Below are 19116 nucleotides of genomic sequence, written 5' to 3'. Positions count from 1 at the left end.
CCAGGGTTGAAATGAAGGAGAAAATGCTACAGGCAGCAAGAGAGAAAGGCTGGGTTACCCACAATGGGAAACCCATCAGACTCACAGCAGATCTCTCGGCAGAAACCCTACAAGCCAGAAGAGAGTGGGGCCAATATTCAACATTCTTAAAGAAAAGAACTTTCAATCCAGAATTTCATATCCAGCTAAACTAAGCTTCATAAGTGAAGGAAAAATAAAATTCTTTGCAAACAAGCAAGTACTCAGAGATTTTGTCACCACTAGGCCTGCTTTACGAGAGCTCCTGAAAGAGGCACTACACATAGAAAGGAACAACCAGTACCAGCCACTTCAAAAACATACCAAATGCTAAAGAGCATCACCAAAATGAAGAATCTGCATCAACTAATGAGCAAAACAGCCAGCTAGAATCAAAATGGCAGTATCAAATTCACACATAACAATATTAACCCTAAATGTAAATGGGCTAAATGCACCAATCAAAAGACACAGACTGGCAAATTGGATAAAAAGCAACAACCCATCAGTGTGCTGTATCCAGGAAACCCATCTCACATGCAAGGATACACAAAGGCTCAAATTAAAGGGATGGAGGAAGATTTACCAAGCAAATGTAGAGCCAAAAAAAAAAAAAAAAAAAAAAAAGAGAGAAAAACAAAGCAGGAGTTGCAGTTCTCGTCTCTGATAAAATAGACTTTAAAGCAACAAAGATCAAAAGAGACAAGACATTACATAATGGTAAAAGGATCAATATAACAAGAACAGCTAACAGTCCTAAAATTATGTGGACCCAATACAGGAGCACCCAGATATACAAGGCAAGTTCTTAATGACTTACAAAGAGACTTAGACTCCCACACAATAATAGTGGGAGACTTTAACACTCCACTATCAATATTAGACAGATCAACCAGACAGAAAATTAACAAGGATATCCAGGGCTTGAACTCAGACCTGGAGCAAGCAAACCTGATAGACATTTACAGAACTCTCCACCCCAAATCCACAGAATACACATTCTTCTCAGCACCACATCACACCTACTCGAAAATTGACCACATAATTGGAAGTAAAGCACTCCTCAGCAAATGCAAAAGAATGGAAATTATAACAAACAGTCTCTCAGACCACAGTGCAATCAAGTTAGAACTCAGAATTCAGAAACGAACTCAGAACCGCACAGCTTCATGGAAACTGAACAATTGGCTCTTGAATGTTGACTGGATAAACAATGAAATGTAGGCAGAAATAAAGAAGTGCTTCAAAACCAACAAGAATGAAAACACAACATACCAGAATCTCTGGGCACATTTGAAGCAGTCTCTAGAGGAAAATGTATAGCAATAAGTGCCCACATGGCAAGAGTGGTGAGATCCAAAATTGACACCCTATTGTCAAAATTGAAAGAGCTAGAGGAGCAAGATAAAAAAAACTCAAAACCTAGCAGAAGACAAGAAATAACTAAGATCAGAGCAAAACTGAAGGAGATAGAGACAGGAAAAACCCTTCAAAAAAATCAATAAATCCAGGAGCTGGTTTTTTGAAAAGATCAACAAAATAGCCAGATTAATAAAAAAGAAAAGAGAAAATAACCAAAAAGATGCAATAAAAAACAATAAAGGGGAAATCACCACAGATTCCACAGAAATTCAAACTATCATCAGAGAATATTACAAACAATTCTATGCACATAAACTAGTAAACCTGGAAGAAGTGGATAAATTCCTGGACACTTGTGTCCTCCCAAGCCTAAACCAGGAAGAAGTTGAAACTATGAATAGACCAATAACAAGGTCTGAAGTCGAGGCAGCAATTAAGAGCCTACCACACAAAAAAAGCCCAGGTCCAGATGGGTTCACAGTTGAATTCTACCAGACATACAAAGAGGAACTGTTACCATTCCTTCTGAAACTATTCCAAATAATCCAAAAACAGGGAATCCTTCCTAAATCATTTTATGAGACCAACATCATCCTGATACCAAAACCTGGCAGAGACTCAACAAGAAAAGAAAACTTCAGGCCAACATCCATGATGAACATGGATGCAAAAATCTTCAATAAAATACTGGCAAGCTGATTGCAACAGCACATCAAAAAGCTTATCCACCATGATAAAGTAGGATTCATCCCGGGGATGCAAAGCTGGTTCAACATGACGCAAGTGTATAAACGTAATTCACCACATAAACAGAACCAAAAACAAAAACCACATGATTATCTCAATTGACGCAGAGAAGGCATTTGACAAACTTCAACAGCCCTTTAGGCTAAAAACCCTCAATAAACTCTGTATTGATGGAACGTATCTCAAAATAATAAAAGCTATTTACGACAAACCAACAGCCAATATCATACTGAATGGGCAAAAACTGGAAGCATTCCCTTTGAAATCTGGCACTAGACAAGGATGCCCTCTCACCACTCCTATTCAATATAGTACTAGAAGTTCTAGCCAGATCAGGCAAGAAAAAAAAAGGATATTCAAATAGGAAAAGAGGAAGCCAAATTGTCTCTATTTGCAGATGACATGAGAGTATATCTAGAAGACCCCATCTTCTCAGCCCAAAAACTTCTGAAACTGATAAGCAACTTCAGCAAAGTCTCAGGATACAAAATCAATGTGCAAAAATCACAAGCATTCCTACACACTAATAACAGCCTTAAAGGAGAAACACTCCATGTTCATGGTTAGGAAGAATCAATATTGTGAAAATGGCCATAGTGCCCAAAGTAATTTACAGATTCAACGTTATCCCCATCAAGTTACCAATGACCTTCTTCACAGAACTGGAAAAAACCACCCTAAACTTTTATGGAACCAAAAGAGAGCCCACATAGCCAAGTCAATTCTAAGCAAAAAGAACACAGCAGGAGGCATCATACTACCAGACTTCAAACTATACTACAAGGCTACAGTAATCAAAGCAGCATGGTACTGGTACCAAAACAGAGATATAGACCCATGGAACAGAACAGAGGCATCGGAGGCAACACAACATATCTACAACCATACAATCTTGGATAAACCTAACAAAACAAGCAATTGGGAAAGGATGGTGTTGGGAAAACTGGCTAGCCATGTGCGGAAAACAGAAACTGGACCTCATCCTGACACCTTACACTAAAATTAACTCCAGATGGATTAAAGACTTATGTTTAAATAAGTCTTATGTTTAAATAAGACCTGGTACCATATAAACCCTAGAAGAAAATTTAGGCAAAACCATTCAGGGCATAGGAGTAGGCAAGGACTTCATGACCAAAACACCAAAAGCATTGGCAACAAAAGCCAAAATAGACAAATGGAACCTAATCAAACTCCACAGCTTCTGCACGGCAAAAGAAACAGTCATTAGAGTGAATTGGCAACCAACAGAATGGGAAAACATTTTTTGCAGTTTACCCATCTGACAAAGGGCTGATATCCAGAATTTACAAAGAACTAAAACAGATTTACAAGAAAAAAAAAACAAGCCCATTCAAAAATGGGCAAAGGATATGAACAGACACTTTACAAAAGAAGACATACATGAGGCCAACAAACATATGAAAAAATGCTCATCATCACTGGTCATTAGAGAAATGCAAATCAAAACTACATTGAGATACCATCTCATGCCAATTAGAATGGCAATCATTAAAAAATCTGGAGACAGCAGATGCTGGAGAGGATGTGGAGAAATAGGAACACTTTTACACTGCTGGTGGGAATGTAAATTAGTTCAACCATTGTGGAAGACAGTATGGCAATTCCTCAAGGACCTAGAAATAGAAATTCCATTTGACCCAGCAATCCCATTACTGGGTATATATCTAAAGGACTATAAATCATTCTACCATAAGGACACATGCACACGAATGTTCATTGCAGCACTGTTTACAATAGCAAAGACCTGGAACCAACCCAAATGCCCATTGATGATAGACTGGACTGGGAAAATGTGGCACATATATATCATGGAATAGTATGCAGCAATCAAAAATGATGAGTTTGTGTCGTTTGTAGGGACATGGATGAATCTGGAGAACATCATTCTTAGCAAACTGACACAAGAACAGAAAATGAAATACTGCATGTTCTCACTCATATGTGGGTGATGAACAATGAGAACACATGGACACAGGGAGGCGAGCACTACACACTGGGGTCTATTGGGGGGAATAGGGGAGGGACAGTGTGAGGGGGAGTAGGGGAGAAATAGCATATGAAGAAATGCCAGATATGGGTGAAGGGGAGGAAGGCAGCAAATCACACTGCCACGTGTGTACCTATGCAACTATCTTGCATGTTCTTCACATGTACCCCAAAACCTAAAATGCAATTAAAAAACACATTTATTGACTTGTGAATGTTAAACCATCCCTGCATCCTTGGTATGAAACACACTAGATCATGATGTGTGTTTAATAGATCATCTATTTAACATGTTGTTAGATTCGGTTAGCTAATATTTTGTTAAGAATTCTTGCACCTATGTTCATCAGGCATATTGGTGTATAGTTTTCTTTTTTGTTTATGTCACTTCCTGGTTTTGGTATTAGGGTGATACTGGTTTCATAGAATGATTTAGGGAGGATTCCCTCTTTTTCTGTCTTGTGGAATATTGTCAATAGGATTGGTACCAATTACTCCTTGAATGTCTGGTAGAATTCAGCTGTGAATCCATCTGGTCCTAGACTTTTTTTTTTTGCTGGTAATTTAAATACTATGATTTCAGTATCACTGCTTGTTATTGGTCTGTCCACAGTTTCTAATTTCTTCCTGATCTAACCTAGGAGGGTGGTATCTTTCCAGGAATTTATCCATCTCCTCTAGGTTTTCTAGTTTATGTGTGTAAAGGTCTTCATAGTAGCCTGAATGATCTTTCATATTTCTCTGGTGTCAGTTGTAATATTTCCTGTTTCATTTCTAATTGAGCTTATTTGAATCTTTTCTTTTCTTGGTTAATCTTGCTAATGGTCTATCAATTTTGTCTTTTCAAAAGGACTAGCTTTTTGTTTCATTTATCTTTTATATATATATGTGTGTGTGTGTGTGTGTGTGTGTGTGTGTGTATATATATACATTTGTTTGTTTCAATTTCATTTAGTTCTGCTCTGATCTTGGTTATTTCCTGCCTTCTTTTGGTAAGAAGGTTTGTTCCTGTTTCTCTGGTTTCTTGAGGTTTGACCTTAGGTTGTCTGTTTGTGCTCTTTCAGACTTTTTGATGTAGACATTTAAGGCTGTTAATTTTTCTCTTACCACCTCCTTTGCTGTATCCCAGAGGTTTTGATAGGTTGTGCCACTTTTATAGTTCAGTTTGAAGATTTTTATTTTTATTTTTTTGAGATGGAGTCTTGCTCTGTCACCAAGCTGGAGTACAGTGGCATTATCTCAGCTTACTGCAACCTCTGCCTCCTGGGCTGAAGCAATTCTCCTGCCTTAGCCTCCCGAGTAGCTAGGGCTACAGGCATGCACCACCACACCAAGCTAATTTTTGTATTTTTAGTAGAGACGAGTTTCACCCTGTTTGCCAAGATGGTCTTGATCTCTTGACTTCATGATGTGCCCACCTCGGCCTCCCAAAGTGCTGGGATTACAGGTGTGAGCCACCGCGCCCAGCCACAAGTTTGAAGAATTTTTAAATTATCTTTAAAAGGATTTAATCATTAAACATGTATGCAGAATATGTGTCTTTGTTTCACTCACCACTGACAAGTTGTACAAAAGTACAATACATTTGTCAGTTGACAGTATATTCCACATTATTGAAAACATTTTATAATGTCTACTTTTCTATATAAGAATACATTTGGTCCAATAAAATGATAGTATTTCGTATAAAGTACAACTTTTTATGCTAAATAAAATTATTACATTTTTTGAACACATATTTTTTGTTATACTGTTATCACAACACAAAAGCAGTGCCTTGGAATCTCTGAACAATATTTATCCTGGAGAAGATAATTGTTGATAATTTTCATGGAAATATCTGAGACAAATAGTTCTTTCCCTTTTGTGTTGAGAAATCAATAATGTAGCTACAATTTTAGAATGTTAGGCAGAAAGTCATTCTAAATTTCTGTTTATACAGTGTATTGATTTTATTTATTTGTTTACCCTTTAAGATACCAAGTATAGGTGATGAAGCAGAAAAATTGTATGACTTTATCTTATGATAAAACTTTTAGAAAGTTTTGTATAAAATACCGATACCAAACTAGTCTCTTGTAAAATACTTTCTACAAATTGAAAATCTCTGTCTTCTTACATTGTGTTTTAAACCTTTATTCCAAATATAGGAACCATTTTTCTTTTAATAATCCCTGAAAAGATAAATCAAGGGGTGAATTAAAAAAAAGGCAAACAGTCTTTAGTCATTATATTCATTAAGAACTCTAAGCCTTATGTCGTTTCCTTAAATTATTGCTTAGCTTTTATGAGGCTTGTAGGTGCTGAGGATTAAAATATAAAAAAGACATTCTTTCTTGAGATTCCAGTCTACCGAGAGACAAATATGACAAATGTTTAAACAAGTGAAGGGTTGGTACCAGTTGCTTTCTGTATGGGATAGCTATTGTAACTGAACAAATTAGTAGATGATAGTTCTCTTGATTGCAGTGACTTATCCCAAGCATATTCTTTTTAACTTTTGGGTTTTGTTTTTTATTGGATTTTGTATTTTTGTAATTCTTTTAGTCTATAGATAGCTCAAAATATTGTCATACTCTTGTGATAGATGTTGCATCTTTGCAGCATTCAAGGGAATCATCCTAGATTTCTGTTGGTTATTTAGCAGTTCCTTTTGTACTTCACTTTCTGGTATTTAAAAAATATAAGCATACTTCATTGGCCTGTTTGGTAGATATTTGTCTCTTCGGTGTGTAGAACATTCAGATAAAATATATACAGTTTATGGACACTTTGGAAGGTTTCCGAATGGCTAATTAAATACAAATAATCTTCAACCTGTAATTTTACTTCTACTTTAAGTGTTAAAAATTCCTGAATATAATATGTTTTGTAATACAGACGTGTAAAACTAAATTATAAAAAGGTAAATATCTGGAAAAAAAAGTAGAAAACTTCAAATATAACCTCTGATTTTGTGTTAACACAAAATGAAGTTAGGGAACACATTATCATGCATTACTAGAGTTGGGAAAATAGAGCCCATATGGTTGCTAAACCTCCAACTCATTACTTAAATTGGAGTAGTTTGAAGAAATTAATAATATTCATAAATATTCACACTTTTAAAGTGACATCTATAGGTGTGAGTAAAAACAATTAGATTTGTAAAATTTGGAAGTAATGTTATCTGTCTGTTCTTTTCATTAACACTAAGAAGAACATTCCAGATTGAGTTGGGAATAGGAGTAAATTAGTTTAATTTTGAAAAGTCTACTTGCAATCGGATATCCTTTGTAGCTATTGTTGCCAAGTACTTTGAAAGTTAAATTTCTACAGATCTAGGCATGAATAACATATATTTCTTATGCCATGGGCCTAATAAGACAGACTATAGGTAACCCATGGTTTTTATATTTGTTTTATAGTCCTGCTGGATTAAAATATTATTGTAGTACTTCAAGAACTAGACTAATAAAGATTTTTACACTCATTATTTAGGAATTATCAGGCCTTTTGGAAACAGTATATGGAAATTGGCCATTGTTGAGTGGTTGTGCTATGCAATTTTGCTACCATTTTGAATTAGTATAAAAATGAGTGGCAGTTATAATTTTTATTTTGTCTTTGAAATATTATTCTTTTTACACATCCTTATAACCTTTATTTTTTAGGAGAGAGTAATGACAAAAAATCTCTATTGAAATAAATTTAATAACTAAAATATTTCCTAGCTTTCAGCTTATGTGGAGAAGTTGCTGTGAAGCCGCCTGTAAATCCATTTACTAAATTTATGGAGAAGCCTATAAATGATGGAAGTCATTCAGAAGAACTCTTTTCCCATCTTAAAACTATATCAGAGAAAGAAGATTTACCACAGTGTACCAGTGAAAGTCATCTCAGCTGGTATTCTCAACAGTATTTAGTATATATAGTCTCATTAGTATTTAGTATATACTAAATTTCCACTTTCAGGATTTTCTGTTTAGTCCATAATATAAATTATTTGAATCAAATACAGCATTCTTTTAAGAGTATCTTCTTCAAGTCTAGTATTTATTTATTAAAATATATTAATTTAATCTGATTACAAATGTACTCATCTAGCAGAATTCAGCTAGTATTTTTGAATCGGAATGAAAGCAATTAAAAATGAAAACCTGGCCAGGTGCAATGGCTCATGCCTATAATCCCAGCACTTTAGCAGGCTGAGGCAGGTGGATCGTTTGAGGTCAGGAGTTCAAGACCAGCCTGGCCAACATGGTGAAGCCCCATCTCTACTAAGAAAAAATGCAAAAATTAGCTGGACATGATGGCATGTACATGTCATCTCAACTACTTGGGAGGCTGTGTTGGAAGAATCACTTGAACCCGGGAGGCAGAGGTTGCAGTGAGTGGAGATAACACCACTGCACTTCAGCCTGGGTGACAGAGCAAGACTACATCTCTCAAAAAAAAAAAAGAAAGAAAACCTCATCTGTTAAGAATTTATAAAATAAAGCTATTTAAGATAACTGAAAATATAATATGTGATATCAGAAATGTAGTTAATGAATGTGAATTCACTGTCATTTGGTGTATTACTGTATAGCAAATACTTGTCTACTTCTTTAGAGTGGGGAATATACTTGTTATTTACATGAATTATTGCCCCCACTAAATGGCAGTTTTAGTATCCCATTATTGTTGGTATGGGTAGTTTAGTCCAGCTTCTGGTTTAACTTGTTTTGAGTGAAAATATTTTATCATCTATAATCATACTTGACTTTCTGCCCATGGTTTTTAATAAGGGGCAAGTGTTGTTTGTAGAGAGACTCTTCTTAGGCTCATGACTTTAAGCTAGTTGTACTTAAAAACACACATATTTTTGACATAGCCTCTAAGGTGCCATCAGTTGTTAATGAGCCATTCATTGTATTATGTTTTACAAAGAAAGAGAAAAGCTGCCAATTAAAGAAAGTGTTTTCATATCACTTGGAATTTTATTTATAAATATTGAAAATGCTCCTTCAAACTTAATTTACATACATGTTTAATCCAAATAACTCTTGTGATTACAAACAAGTAAAATGTAAGTAAAATAAATTACTGAAGGTATTCTTAAAATTTGCTTACACTCAAAGTCCAAGTTTTCAGCTACTTTTGGATTAAAAGTTATCCCTGCTGTTAAGAGTACTGTATTGGTAATATGGCATTTCTGAGGAGCATTTTTCAATGAAGTTGGATTTAACTTAAATTTTCTATGTGCATATGTAATCAGCCTGAAGCAGGACATCCTAAATGAAAAGACTGAACTGGAAGCAACACTTAAGGAAGCAGAGTTGGTAACTCATTCTGTAGAGTTACTTTTGCCATTATTTAAGGACACCATTGAAGAGATTAATTTTGAAAATGTGAGTGACTTATGAATATGTAATAAAATGAAAAGCAAGTATAATACTCAGAATACATTAACCTAGGTTTCATATCTTATGTAGGTATGCTCACATATGAGTATTTAATGTGAAAAATGAGGGTTTTTCAGAATTCTTTATTCCCATGTAATTAACTACAATTCTTTTCCTGAAAGGTAATCTCAGGCATACACCTGATAAAAGGCTAAGCTAGAAACAATATATTTTGGTGCTTGAATTACCTGGAGTTGAACTAGAAAATCAGCTTTTCTTAAGAGTGAATTTAAAACCAAAATCTTCTGAGAGATGAAATATATCTGTTTTCTATAGTATTATTTGGAATAGAGAACTATTTGTAAGTTTCAACATACTAAAGTTTAGGGACAAACGAGATTATCTTCTGTAATTTTTATTTAAATAAATGCCATTTAAGCTCTTTGTTTTGATTTCACTTTATTTGAATGTACTGTATAACATCTAATTTATTAATAATACATTTTATAACATTTATTACTATGCACAAAAGAATGATTTTGTTAGTAAAAAATATTGTTTGGTAATATCATATTTTAGACGGTTTTACTTAAAGCTATGTCTTAAAATATATATGTGGTTCTTATCATTTGTCAGGCTAATCTTTCTGCATTGAATTTGAAGAAGATTTTTGAACAGAAGGAAATATTAACAAAAGAATTAGACACCTTCAAAAATGTAAAACTAACTTTAGAACATCTTCTTAGAAAGAGAGACTACAAACAAGTAAGGCATCAACACTAAGCACTCGTTAAATAGTGTTATTTCTCATTTGAAGGGTATATTATTTTTAAACTGTAGAAATTATTGGTATATTTGAAATGACAATAATTCTTTGAATTTTTATTTGAAATGGCAGTCATTAATCCCTACCTTTAATGTTTCATAAATAATTCTATATGAAAACCACGTTTTTGTAGAAGATATATTTTTATTTTTATCTCAAAAACTTCATTATACTTAATTTAGCTGATTCTGATAAAATATACACTGTGAGTTTAAGTGCCTGTGTACATTATATTTATACATATCTATATATTCTTAATCTGGTAAAAGCTTTATTGAGCTGTAATTCACATACCATACAGTTCTCCCATTTAAATAATAAAATTCAGTGTTTTTTCAGTGTATTCAGAGTTGAGCAGCCATCACCACAGTCAATTTTGAGCATTTTTATCACTCCAAAAAGAAACCCTATACCTTTTACATCACCCAAATTATTCTTCTGACTCCCTTTTGGCTTTTTCCTATGATAAAAATTGTTTCAGAATTGTGAAAATTATCTAATATTAGGTAATAGTTTTTGTAATTAAAAAGTTCCATGCTTATAGAAAATTTAGAGAAGCAGAGAAATATTAATAATTCTCTTGATCTCAACACTTAGTGAAGAATCGCTATTAAGCACTGTTAGTTTTATGTTGTGTCTTTTGCAGTCTTTTGTTTCTTTACCGTATATATGTTATGTGTGCATATATGGGTGGTGTATTAGAAAAATGGAGAACTACTCTCTTTGTTTTGTAACTTTTATACTTAACACTGTATCATCAATATTTTCTTATGTATTGAATATTTTTAATAGAAAAAAATCTTAACTTGAGCTCTTTGGACCCTTATAGAATCCAAGGATGGCCTTTATGAAATCCATGAGCCCTCTGAAATTCTGTGTACAGTTTTGCATTATATGTGCACGTATACCTGGTTTGGGGTGAATAAAAATGAATTCTCTATGGGCTCATTTAAAATGGCTACATAGAATTCTGTTACTGATTTGCTGTAATTCTTTAAGAGAGTTTTTATTGCTAGAATTTAGATTGTTGATAATTGTTGCCTATTGATAAACAGCACTGTGTTGAGCTTCTTTTGTATAGAGGATTTTTGTGATTTTAGTGTCATTGGCCTATGCTTTCTGAAGCATTTTTTTGTTAGATCAATTTAGTAAATTAACTAATTTCATAAATTGCAGACCAAAAAGAATTTGGAATACTTGGACAAAAATCTTTTCAATGGTTAACTCTTCTAAAAATCTGGATTGAAAGTCATATTAATTTCTTGAGTAATGCTTATTCCACTTCCTACTTATTTACATAGAGAAATATAATTTGTGAACACTGATTTATAATGTTCTTTTTTCAGACAGGAAACAGTTTACCCAGCATGTTGCTAGAAAATCTAACTGATAATGAAAGTGAAAATGCTGTAAGTCTTTCCACACTTACTTTGTGTTCATTCTTTCTGTCATTGTTATTTGCATACTGCTTGGTTTTATATTAGCCAATATTTTTTACAAGTTGTGAAATTTCTAACTCTTATTTTATATTTGCTTAAGAATCTTAAGAAGAAGGTATTTGAAAAGGAGGCCCATATCCAAGAACTTTCTTCTTTGTTTCAGAATGAAAAGGTAAGCAAAATTTGAGCTTTTGAGCTTAATTCATTATATTAATTTTGACTCCCTTTTTTTCCCCATCCGGGCCCCAACTCCTCAGAAGTAAACACAGAAAAGTGTTTTGAAATTCTAGACGATTTGGATATTTTACAGGTTTTACCTACCAAATATAGCATCTTAATTTTAATAAGTTTTTTTTAGAGTTTTATGGTGTTTGTCAGGATACTTGGCATAAATCACTTCATATTAGGAACTGTTTTAAATTTGTATTGTATTTCAATTGGGGGAAAAATTAAGGAATTTTAATGTTTGTAGGAGCAATTTAGATATACCCTTAACTTTATTTAGGAAGATAGATGGGAGTTTTAAAAATGAAATGATTATCAGGAGCTATTAAAAAGGTTAGGGGAATATCTTACCCCTGGTTTGGCATGAAATACAATTGTAATAGGGATGGCAGTTTATGTAAAGTAGTGCGTTAGATTATGCCTAAACTGGAGTAAAATGAAAGCTATTGGGCTGGTGATATAGCAAATAATATATATACATAATATATATAATTACATATATAAATATATAGATATATTTTATATAAAGATATATATAATATAAAATATATATAATTATATATATAAATGCAAAATATAAATATATGATATATAATTATATATTATATAAAATATAAGTTATATATATTATATATTGACATGGGAAATACTATATCATAATATATATTTTATGTTATGTAATATATATATTTCATATAATATATATTACATATATATATTTTGGTTTTCTCTTTCTCTTTGTTACAGGCAAATACTTTGAAAGCAAACCGTTTTTCTCAATCAGTAAAAGTAGTGCATGAACGACTACAGTTGCAAATCCATAAAAAGGAAGCCAAGAATGATAAGTTGAAAGAATATATGAAGGTTATTTATAAATATATATCCATTTTTATATCTCAAGTGATAAAATTAATGAAAGGCTATAAAGCCATCCTTAATTCTAGAATTTGGTGGTTTTAAAATACACAATTGTTGACATGAGAAATACATATTTAAGGTTAATCTTAATATTTGTGGCCTACCTAAAGGTTTGGGTCCAAATTCCAATATGAAAATGTTGTCTCTGTTTAATACCATCTAGGAAGAATTTATGGGATTGAATTACTTTAAAAATCATTTCTATTTTATAGTTAATTTATATTTGCTGTGGAAAATTTATGGAAAATAAATATAAACACACCAAAATCATTGTTAGCATTTTGGTGTACATTTTCAGTCTTTTTTCTATATCTATACATATATACATACATGCTTCCACACAGTTGTCAGTTTAATAAACAAAAAATGTTTATTTTTTGTTACTAATCATAAAAATCTTAAACACAGTTCAATTTTGATGTTCACAGACTTAAGTAATTCCCTTATTAAACAGCTTTATATAAGTATAATTAAGGGGATTTTTTTTGGTTTCATTATTCTTTTGGAGTCAAAGTCACTTTGAAATAAGAATTTGAGGTAGCAATCATACAATATAAGGTAACTGTTTTTTTTCCGCCAAAGAAGCAATATTCCCACCTTGAGAAGTTACAGAGACTCAGACTCCATTGAGTGTGTGGACTTCTGAGTTAGATTTCTGTTTGCTTTTACATTCCTCAATCAGAGCAGATATTTGAAACCTGTAGCATGTTTCAAAACTGTACTCGAGGTTTTTCTTGGTGTGTTTTTCTTTAAAGGGACATTAAGCTGGTTTATGGGGGATATAAATTTTGTATGTTAGGGAACTGCAGACGAACTTGAGTTGGATTGCAGTGCTCTGTCATAGTAAATATAAGAGAACACATGTGACTGAATACATCTGATGTGTGATTTAACACAGATAATCATCTTCCCCAATTTATCTTACATAATTTTAAACTATGTCCTCAAACAACAGTTGGGAAAGTTTTTGAAAATACTTTCTTCAGTTTAAAAATGAAATATTAAATAACTTTTAAAAGGAAGACATAGTAGTTATTTTTTATAACCGTGATAATTTGGAGAAAGAACAGAAGGCTAAAATCCTAAAATTTTGCTGTGAAATTCTCCTAATAATTTAAATTCAAATTCCTTTACCAAAATGCCACTGTTAAGAAATGATTAAAAGAAACTGTCTGAGTTTACTGATTCTTTCATATTTTCTCTCACACACTTTTGGATTTAAGGCATTAAGTAATTAAGAGGTTCAGAATTTAGTTCTTGGACTTAGGTTTTGTTTATACTCTTAAAAACTTTTGTTTTTAAGAGTATAAACCCAATAAACTCAATTTGGCAACATTAATCTCAGTTTTTTTTAGTGTTGAGTAATGTTGTATTGGGTCTTTTAAAAATTTACATTGTAAGTCTCTGGGAACTATCCCAAAGATGCCTTGAATCGGTTTTTCTTTCTAGATTTTTGTGATGTAGCAGTTAGACTTAGAACATTTTTATATTTTCCTTTTTTTTTTTTTTTTTTTTTTGAGACGGAGTTTCGCTCTTGTTACCCAGGCTGGAGTGCAATGGCGCGATCTCGGCTCAGCGCCACCTCTGCCTCCTGGGTTCAGGCAATTCTCCTGCCTCAGCCTCCTGCGTAGCTTGGATTACAGGGACACGCCACCATGCCCAGCTAATTTTTTGTATTTTTAGTAGAGACGGGGTTTCACCATTTTGACCGGGATGGTCTCAATCACTTGACCTCATGATCCACCCGCCTCAGCCTCCCAAAGTGCTGGGATTACAGGCTTGAGCCACTGTGCCCGGCTCATTTTTATATTTTCAGAAGGGACTGAGAATAATTCTCTGTATAAAATTCGACGTGTATACAGACACTCCTTTGGATATAGAAAAAGACAGATAATCCACTTTAAATATGTGTCCATGGCCGGGTGTGGTGGCTCACACCTATAATTCCAGCACTTGGGAGGCCAAGGTGGGTGGATTACTAGGTCGGGAGTTTGAGACCAGCCTGGCCAACATGGTGAAACCCCGTCTTTACTGAAAAGAAATACAAAAAATTTGCCGGGTGGAGTGGTACATGCCTGGCTGAGGCAGAGGAATCATTTGAACCCAGGACACGGAAGTTGCAGTGAGACTAGATCACACCACTGCACTCCAGCCTGGTGACAGAAGAAGACTCCGTCTAAGAAAAAAAATAGTGTTCATTCATTTGACAAATTACTTGAGATAGGTTATTTTGAATTATAAAAATTGTTTCATTTCAGTGTATTCCTTGATAGTACATAAGTGTGGGATTTGATAAATATGGTTTGAAGATCGTGTCTGGAACCACGTTCAAAAAGAAAATGTACTTTCTATGTTTAAAAGTTTTTTAACCTGAGACAGCAACCATTCATGGTGTGATGGTGACACCCTGTGGAGTTTTAGAGGAATGACAGCAATATTTCTTGTAGGATGCTCTTTTGTCTTATGTCCACTTACTGTACTGGTGTTTTTCCCAGCTACTTACGTTTTATGGGATTTTGTTTTTTTTAAAACCAATTTAAGAATGTATTGCTCCTTTGACACTGCAGAGTTTATGAAGAAAAGAGGTATAATTGGCCCACAGTTTCACAGGCTGTACAGGAAGCATGATTCTGGCATCTGCTCTGCTTCTGGGGAGGCCTCAAGAAACTTACCATCATGGTGGAAGACAAGGAGGGAGTGAGGCATCTCACATGGTGGGAGCAGAAGCGAGAGAGAGAGAGAGAGAGAGAGAGAGAGAGAGAGAGAGAGAGAGAGAGAGAGAGAGAGAGAGAGAGAGAGAGAGAGAGAGAGAGAGAGAGAGAGAGAGAGAGAGCGCGCGAGAGAGCAAGTAGGGAGGGAGGTGCTGCACACTTTCGAACAACCTTATCTTGTTAGAACTCACTATCAGGAGAACAGCACCAAGAAGATGCTGTGAACCATTCATAAGAAACAACCCCCATGATCCAACCACTTCCCACTAGGCCCCAGCTTCAACACTGGGGATTACAGTTTGACATGAAATTTGGGTGGGAACAGATCCAAACTGATATAGTTTGGCTGTGTCCCCACCCAAATCTTATCTTGAATTGTAATATTCATAATCCCCGTGTGTCTAGGGAGAGACCTGGTGGGAGGTGATTGGATTTTGGGGATGGTTTTCCCCATGCTGTTCTTATGATAGTGAGTGACTTCTCATGAGATCTGATTATTTTATAAGGGGCTCTTCCCCCTTGGCTCTTCATGCTTTTCTCTCCTGCTGCCACGTGAAGAAGGTCCCTGCTTCTCCCTCACCTTCTGCCATGATTGAAGTTTCCTGAGGCTTCCCTAGCCATATGGAACTGTGACTGAAGGAGTCCACCTCTTGCATCAGCATGACCTAGATGTGAAACATGGAGTAAAAGGAGATTATTTAGGAGCTTTAAGATTTAATGACTGCCCCACTGGATTTTGGACTTGCATGGGTCCTGTAGCCCCTTTTTTTGGGCCATTTCATTCCATTCGGAATGGGAATATTTACCCAATACCTCTACCCACATTGCTTCCTGGAAATAATTAACTTGCTCTTTATTTTACAGACTCCTAGGCAGAACGGACTTGCCTTGTCTCAGATGAAACTTTAGACTTGGACTTTTGGGTTAATGCTGGAATGAATTAAGACTTTGGTGGACTGTTGGGAAGGCATGACTGTGTTTTGAAATGTGAGAACATGAGATTTGGGAGGGGCAAGGGGCAAAATGCTGTGGTTTGTGTCCCCACCCAAATCTCATTTTGAATTGTAATCCTTATAAACCCCACCTGTCTAGGGAGAGACCTGGTAGGAGGTGATTGGATCATGGAGTTGGTTTCCCCCATGCTGTTCTTATGGCAGTCAGTGAGTTCTCTTCAGATCTGATGGTTTTGTAGGGGGCTCATCCCCGTTTGCTCCTCACTCTTTTCTCTTCTGCCACCATGTGAAGGAGGTCCTTGCTTCTCCTCCGCCTTCTACCATGATTGTAAGTTTCCTGAGATCTTCCCAGTCATGTGGAACTGTGAGTCAATTAAACCTTTTTCCTTTAAAATTACTAAGTCTTGGGTATTTCTTTATAGCAGTGTGAGAATGGACTAATATACAAACCACATCAGTTATATACATATTTCTACAGTGTTTACATAAAAATTGGAGTTCTAAAACACTTTAATTGTTGCTAATTTTTTTTTTTTTTTTTAGAGTTTAGAAACCAAGATAGCCAACTGGAACCTGCAACTGAGAATGAATAAGAATGAGGCTGTAGTGATGAAAGAAGCAAGTAGGCAAAAAACTGTAGCTTTAAAAAAGGCTTCTAAAGTTTACAAACAAAGGCTTGACCATTTTACAGGAGCTATTGAAAAGCTTACTTCCCAAATTAGAGATCAGGTATGTAAATGCATTCTTTTTAAAAGATATATTTATGTACTTAGTTTATTTAATATGATGCTTAATATAGTAATTTTATTCTCTTAATGCTATTAATATCAGAAAAACTTAACACTTTTTGCTTTAATCTTTTATTTTGGAATATTACATAAAATGTCAAATTTTCATATTGAAATATATCAGCATTTCCTTGGGAACTTTACTTACAGGAAATATTAAGTGTGTCCCCTGCCCCCGAGCACAAAAAAAGGTTCTATTGGCCAACTAACTAAGGGTAATACTTCATACATATTTCGGCTCGGAACATTATTGAACATGTTAGCAAATTAAAGGCTCTGAGAAGGCTTTCAGAAACGGTGGAATGAAGGGTATTGAACCACAGAGCTATTCCCACAAAGCTATTCCCAAAAGCAACTCTTAGGACTGGTTCTGAGGAACACCAGTTTGAGAAATGCTGATTTATGTCATTTGACCCTATGACTTTATTCAGTAACCTCATTTAATCTCTGTAATACATTTAAAACCATATGCTGAAATAAACACGCCATGTAAAATATATCTTTGGCTATAGTACAGATTTGAAAATGGGCATAGTGTTTTGTTGTTTTGACAAATCATTATATTTATTCAATTACGAATTGATTTTATTAAAAAATGTCTCACTGATATCCTGCTTCTTAAGAACTTATGTTAAGGCTTATAGAATTTTTAGAGGCTTTCAGAAATGAAAACAGACTTGTATAAAACTTATTGCAAACAAAATAGTATTTTATAAGCTCAAGCATTAACATTCTAAGGCTTAATATTTAATCTATCATCAGAAGAATTTAACTAGATAAAAACATTGAAGACTAGGTTTAAAGTCTAGAAAGTTGTAGACCTGGTTGAAGGCCTGAAAAGATTCTTGAGTAGTAAAAACTAATTGAGTTGTTAACATTCTTGGGGGGATTTTACTTAAATAGCATCACTACCACACCCCAGATGTAAGGCTCTTCCTATTGTTAACCTTGGACTTGGGATAAGGAACTTAACCTCTTTAGGCTTCAATTTTCTCATGTATACAATAGGGGATCATAATACTCCCTTTCTCATGTGTTTGCAGGGAGAAATAAATAAGAAAATATATTTTTGCCCTGTCCTCCTTCTGTTCCTTTAATGCATGAAGTGTTTTCTTTGTTTTGTTGTTTTTCTTGTTTGTTGTTGCTTCTGGCTTTAATGTTCTTCTCTGGCTCACAATAGCTCTCTTTTTTTAATCATTCAGGTATCTTTTCAGTTGACATCTCTTCAGAGAGGCCTTTCTTGACCGATCCTTTTGAAGTAGTCCCAAAACAATCATATCAATGTCTTAATTTTTTTTCATAGCATTCACTATAATCTGAAACCATATCATTTATTTTTTTCCATTTATAATTGCTATTGTGTTTTGTTTTATTTAACTGTTTACTTCTACTTGAATATAAGTTTCAGAAGGCAGGAGCTTACTATCCTGTTCACCTAAGGTAAGGGTACCATTATTTAAAACAGTATCTTAAGTCTAAAACATGAACAGTTCAGCAATAAGGGCTAAATGATAGTTTAACAAAATGTTATCACATATCTACACAATGCCTACATTTTACCAAGGACTACAGAAAGAGAGATCAAGGACAAGGAGGATTTGAAAGGGTCTATGGTCTTTGGTAAATAGAAGGTCACTAGTACTAGTTCAGATGCAGTTTCAATTCAGTGGAAGGAAAGGTTAAAAGGGGGATTTTGCTTTATATCCGCATGTTATAAGGACAGATGAAAGAAGAAATAGGGATTTTGAAAGTA

General features: G+C 34.3%; 1 protein-coding gene across 14 annotated transcripts in view; it reads left to right on the top strand.

The window, feature by feature from the left end:
• The window catches only part of ODF2L (outer dense fiber of sperm tails 2 like), a 91272-nt gene that overhangs the window by 14175 nt on the left and 57981 nt on the right, over positions 1-19116 (top strand). For 7 of the 14 annotated variants that reach the window (XR_013520221.1, XR_013520222.1, XM_054236495.2 and 4 more), the window contains 7 exons: positions 7851-8022; positions 9377-9509; positions 10140-10268; positions 11676-11738; positions 11869-11940; positions 12741-12857; positions 17119-17304. Coding sequence is in view for 12 of the 14 variants with exons in the window: in XM_054236495.2 (XP_054092470.2) it covers positions 7910-8022; positions 9377-9509; positions 10140-10268; positions 11676-11738; positions 11869-11940; positions 12741-12857; positions 17119-17304 (813 nt within the window). In the remaining 2 variants the exon portion in view is untranslated. The remainder of the gene's footprint in view (positions 1-7850; positions 8023-9376; positions 9510-10139; positions 10269-11675; positions 11739-11868; positions 11941-12740; positions 12858-17118; positions 17305-19116) is intronic. The other 7 variants (XM_078332358.1, XM_078332357.1, XM_078332360.1 and 4 more) reach the window with 4 other exon arrangements.

This window comes from Callithrix jacchus, chromosome 7 (genome assembly GCF_049354715.1).
Source record: "Callithrix jacchus isolate 240 chromosome 7, calJac240_pri, whole genome shotgun sequence".
Lineage (NCBI taxonomy): Eukaryota > Metazoa > Chordata > Mammalia > Primates > Cebidae > Callithrix > Callithrix jacchus.
This window is presented reverse-complemented; position numbering and strand designations above follow the sequence as displayed.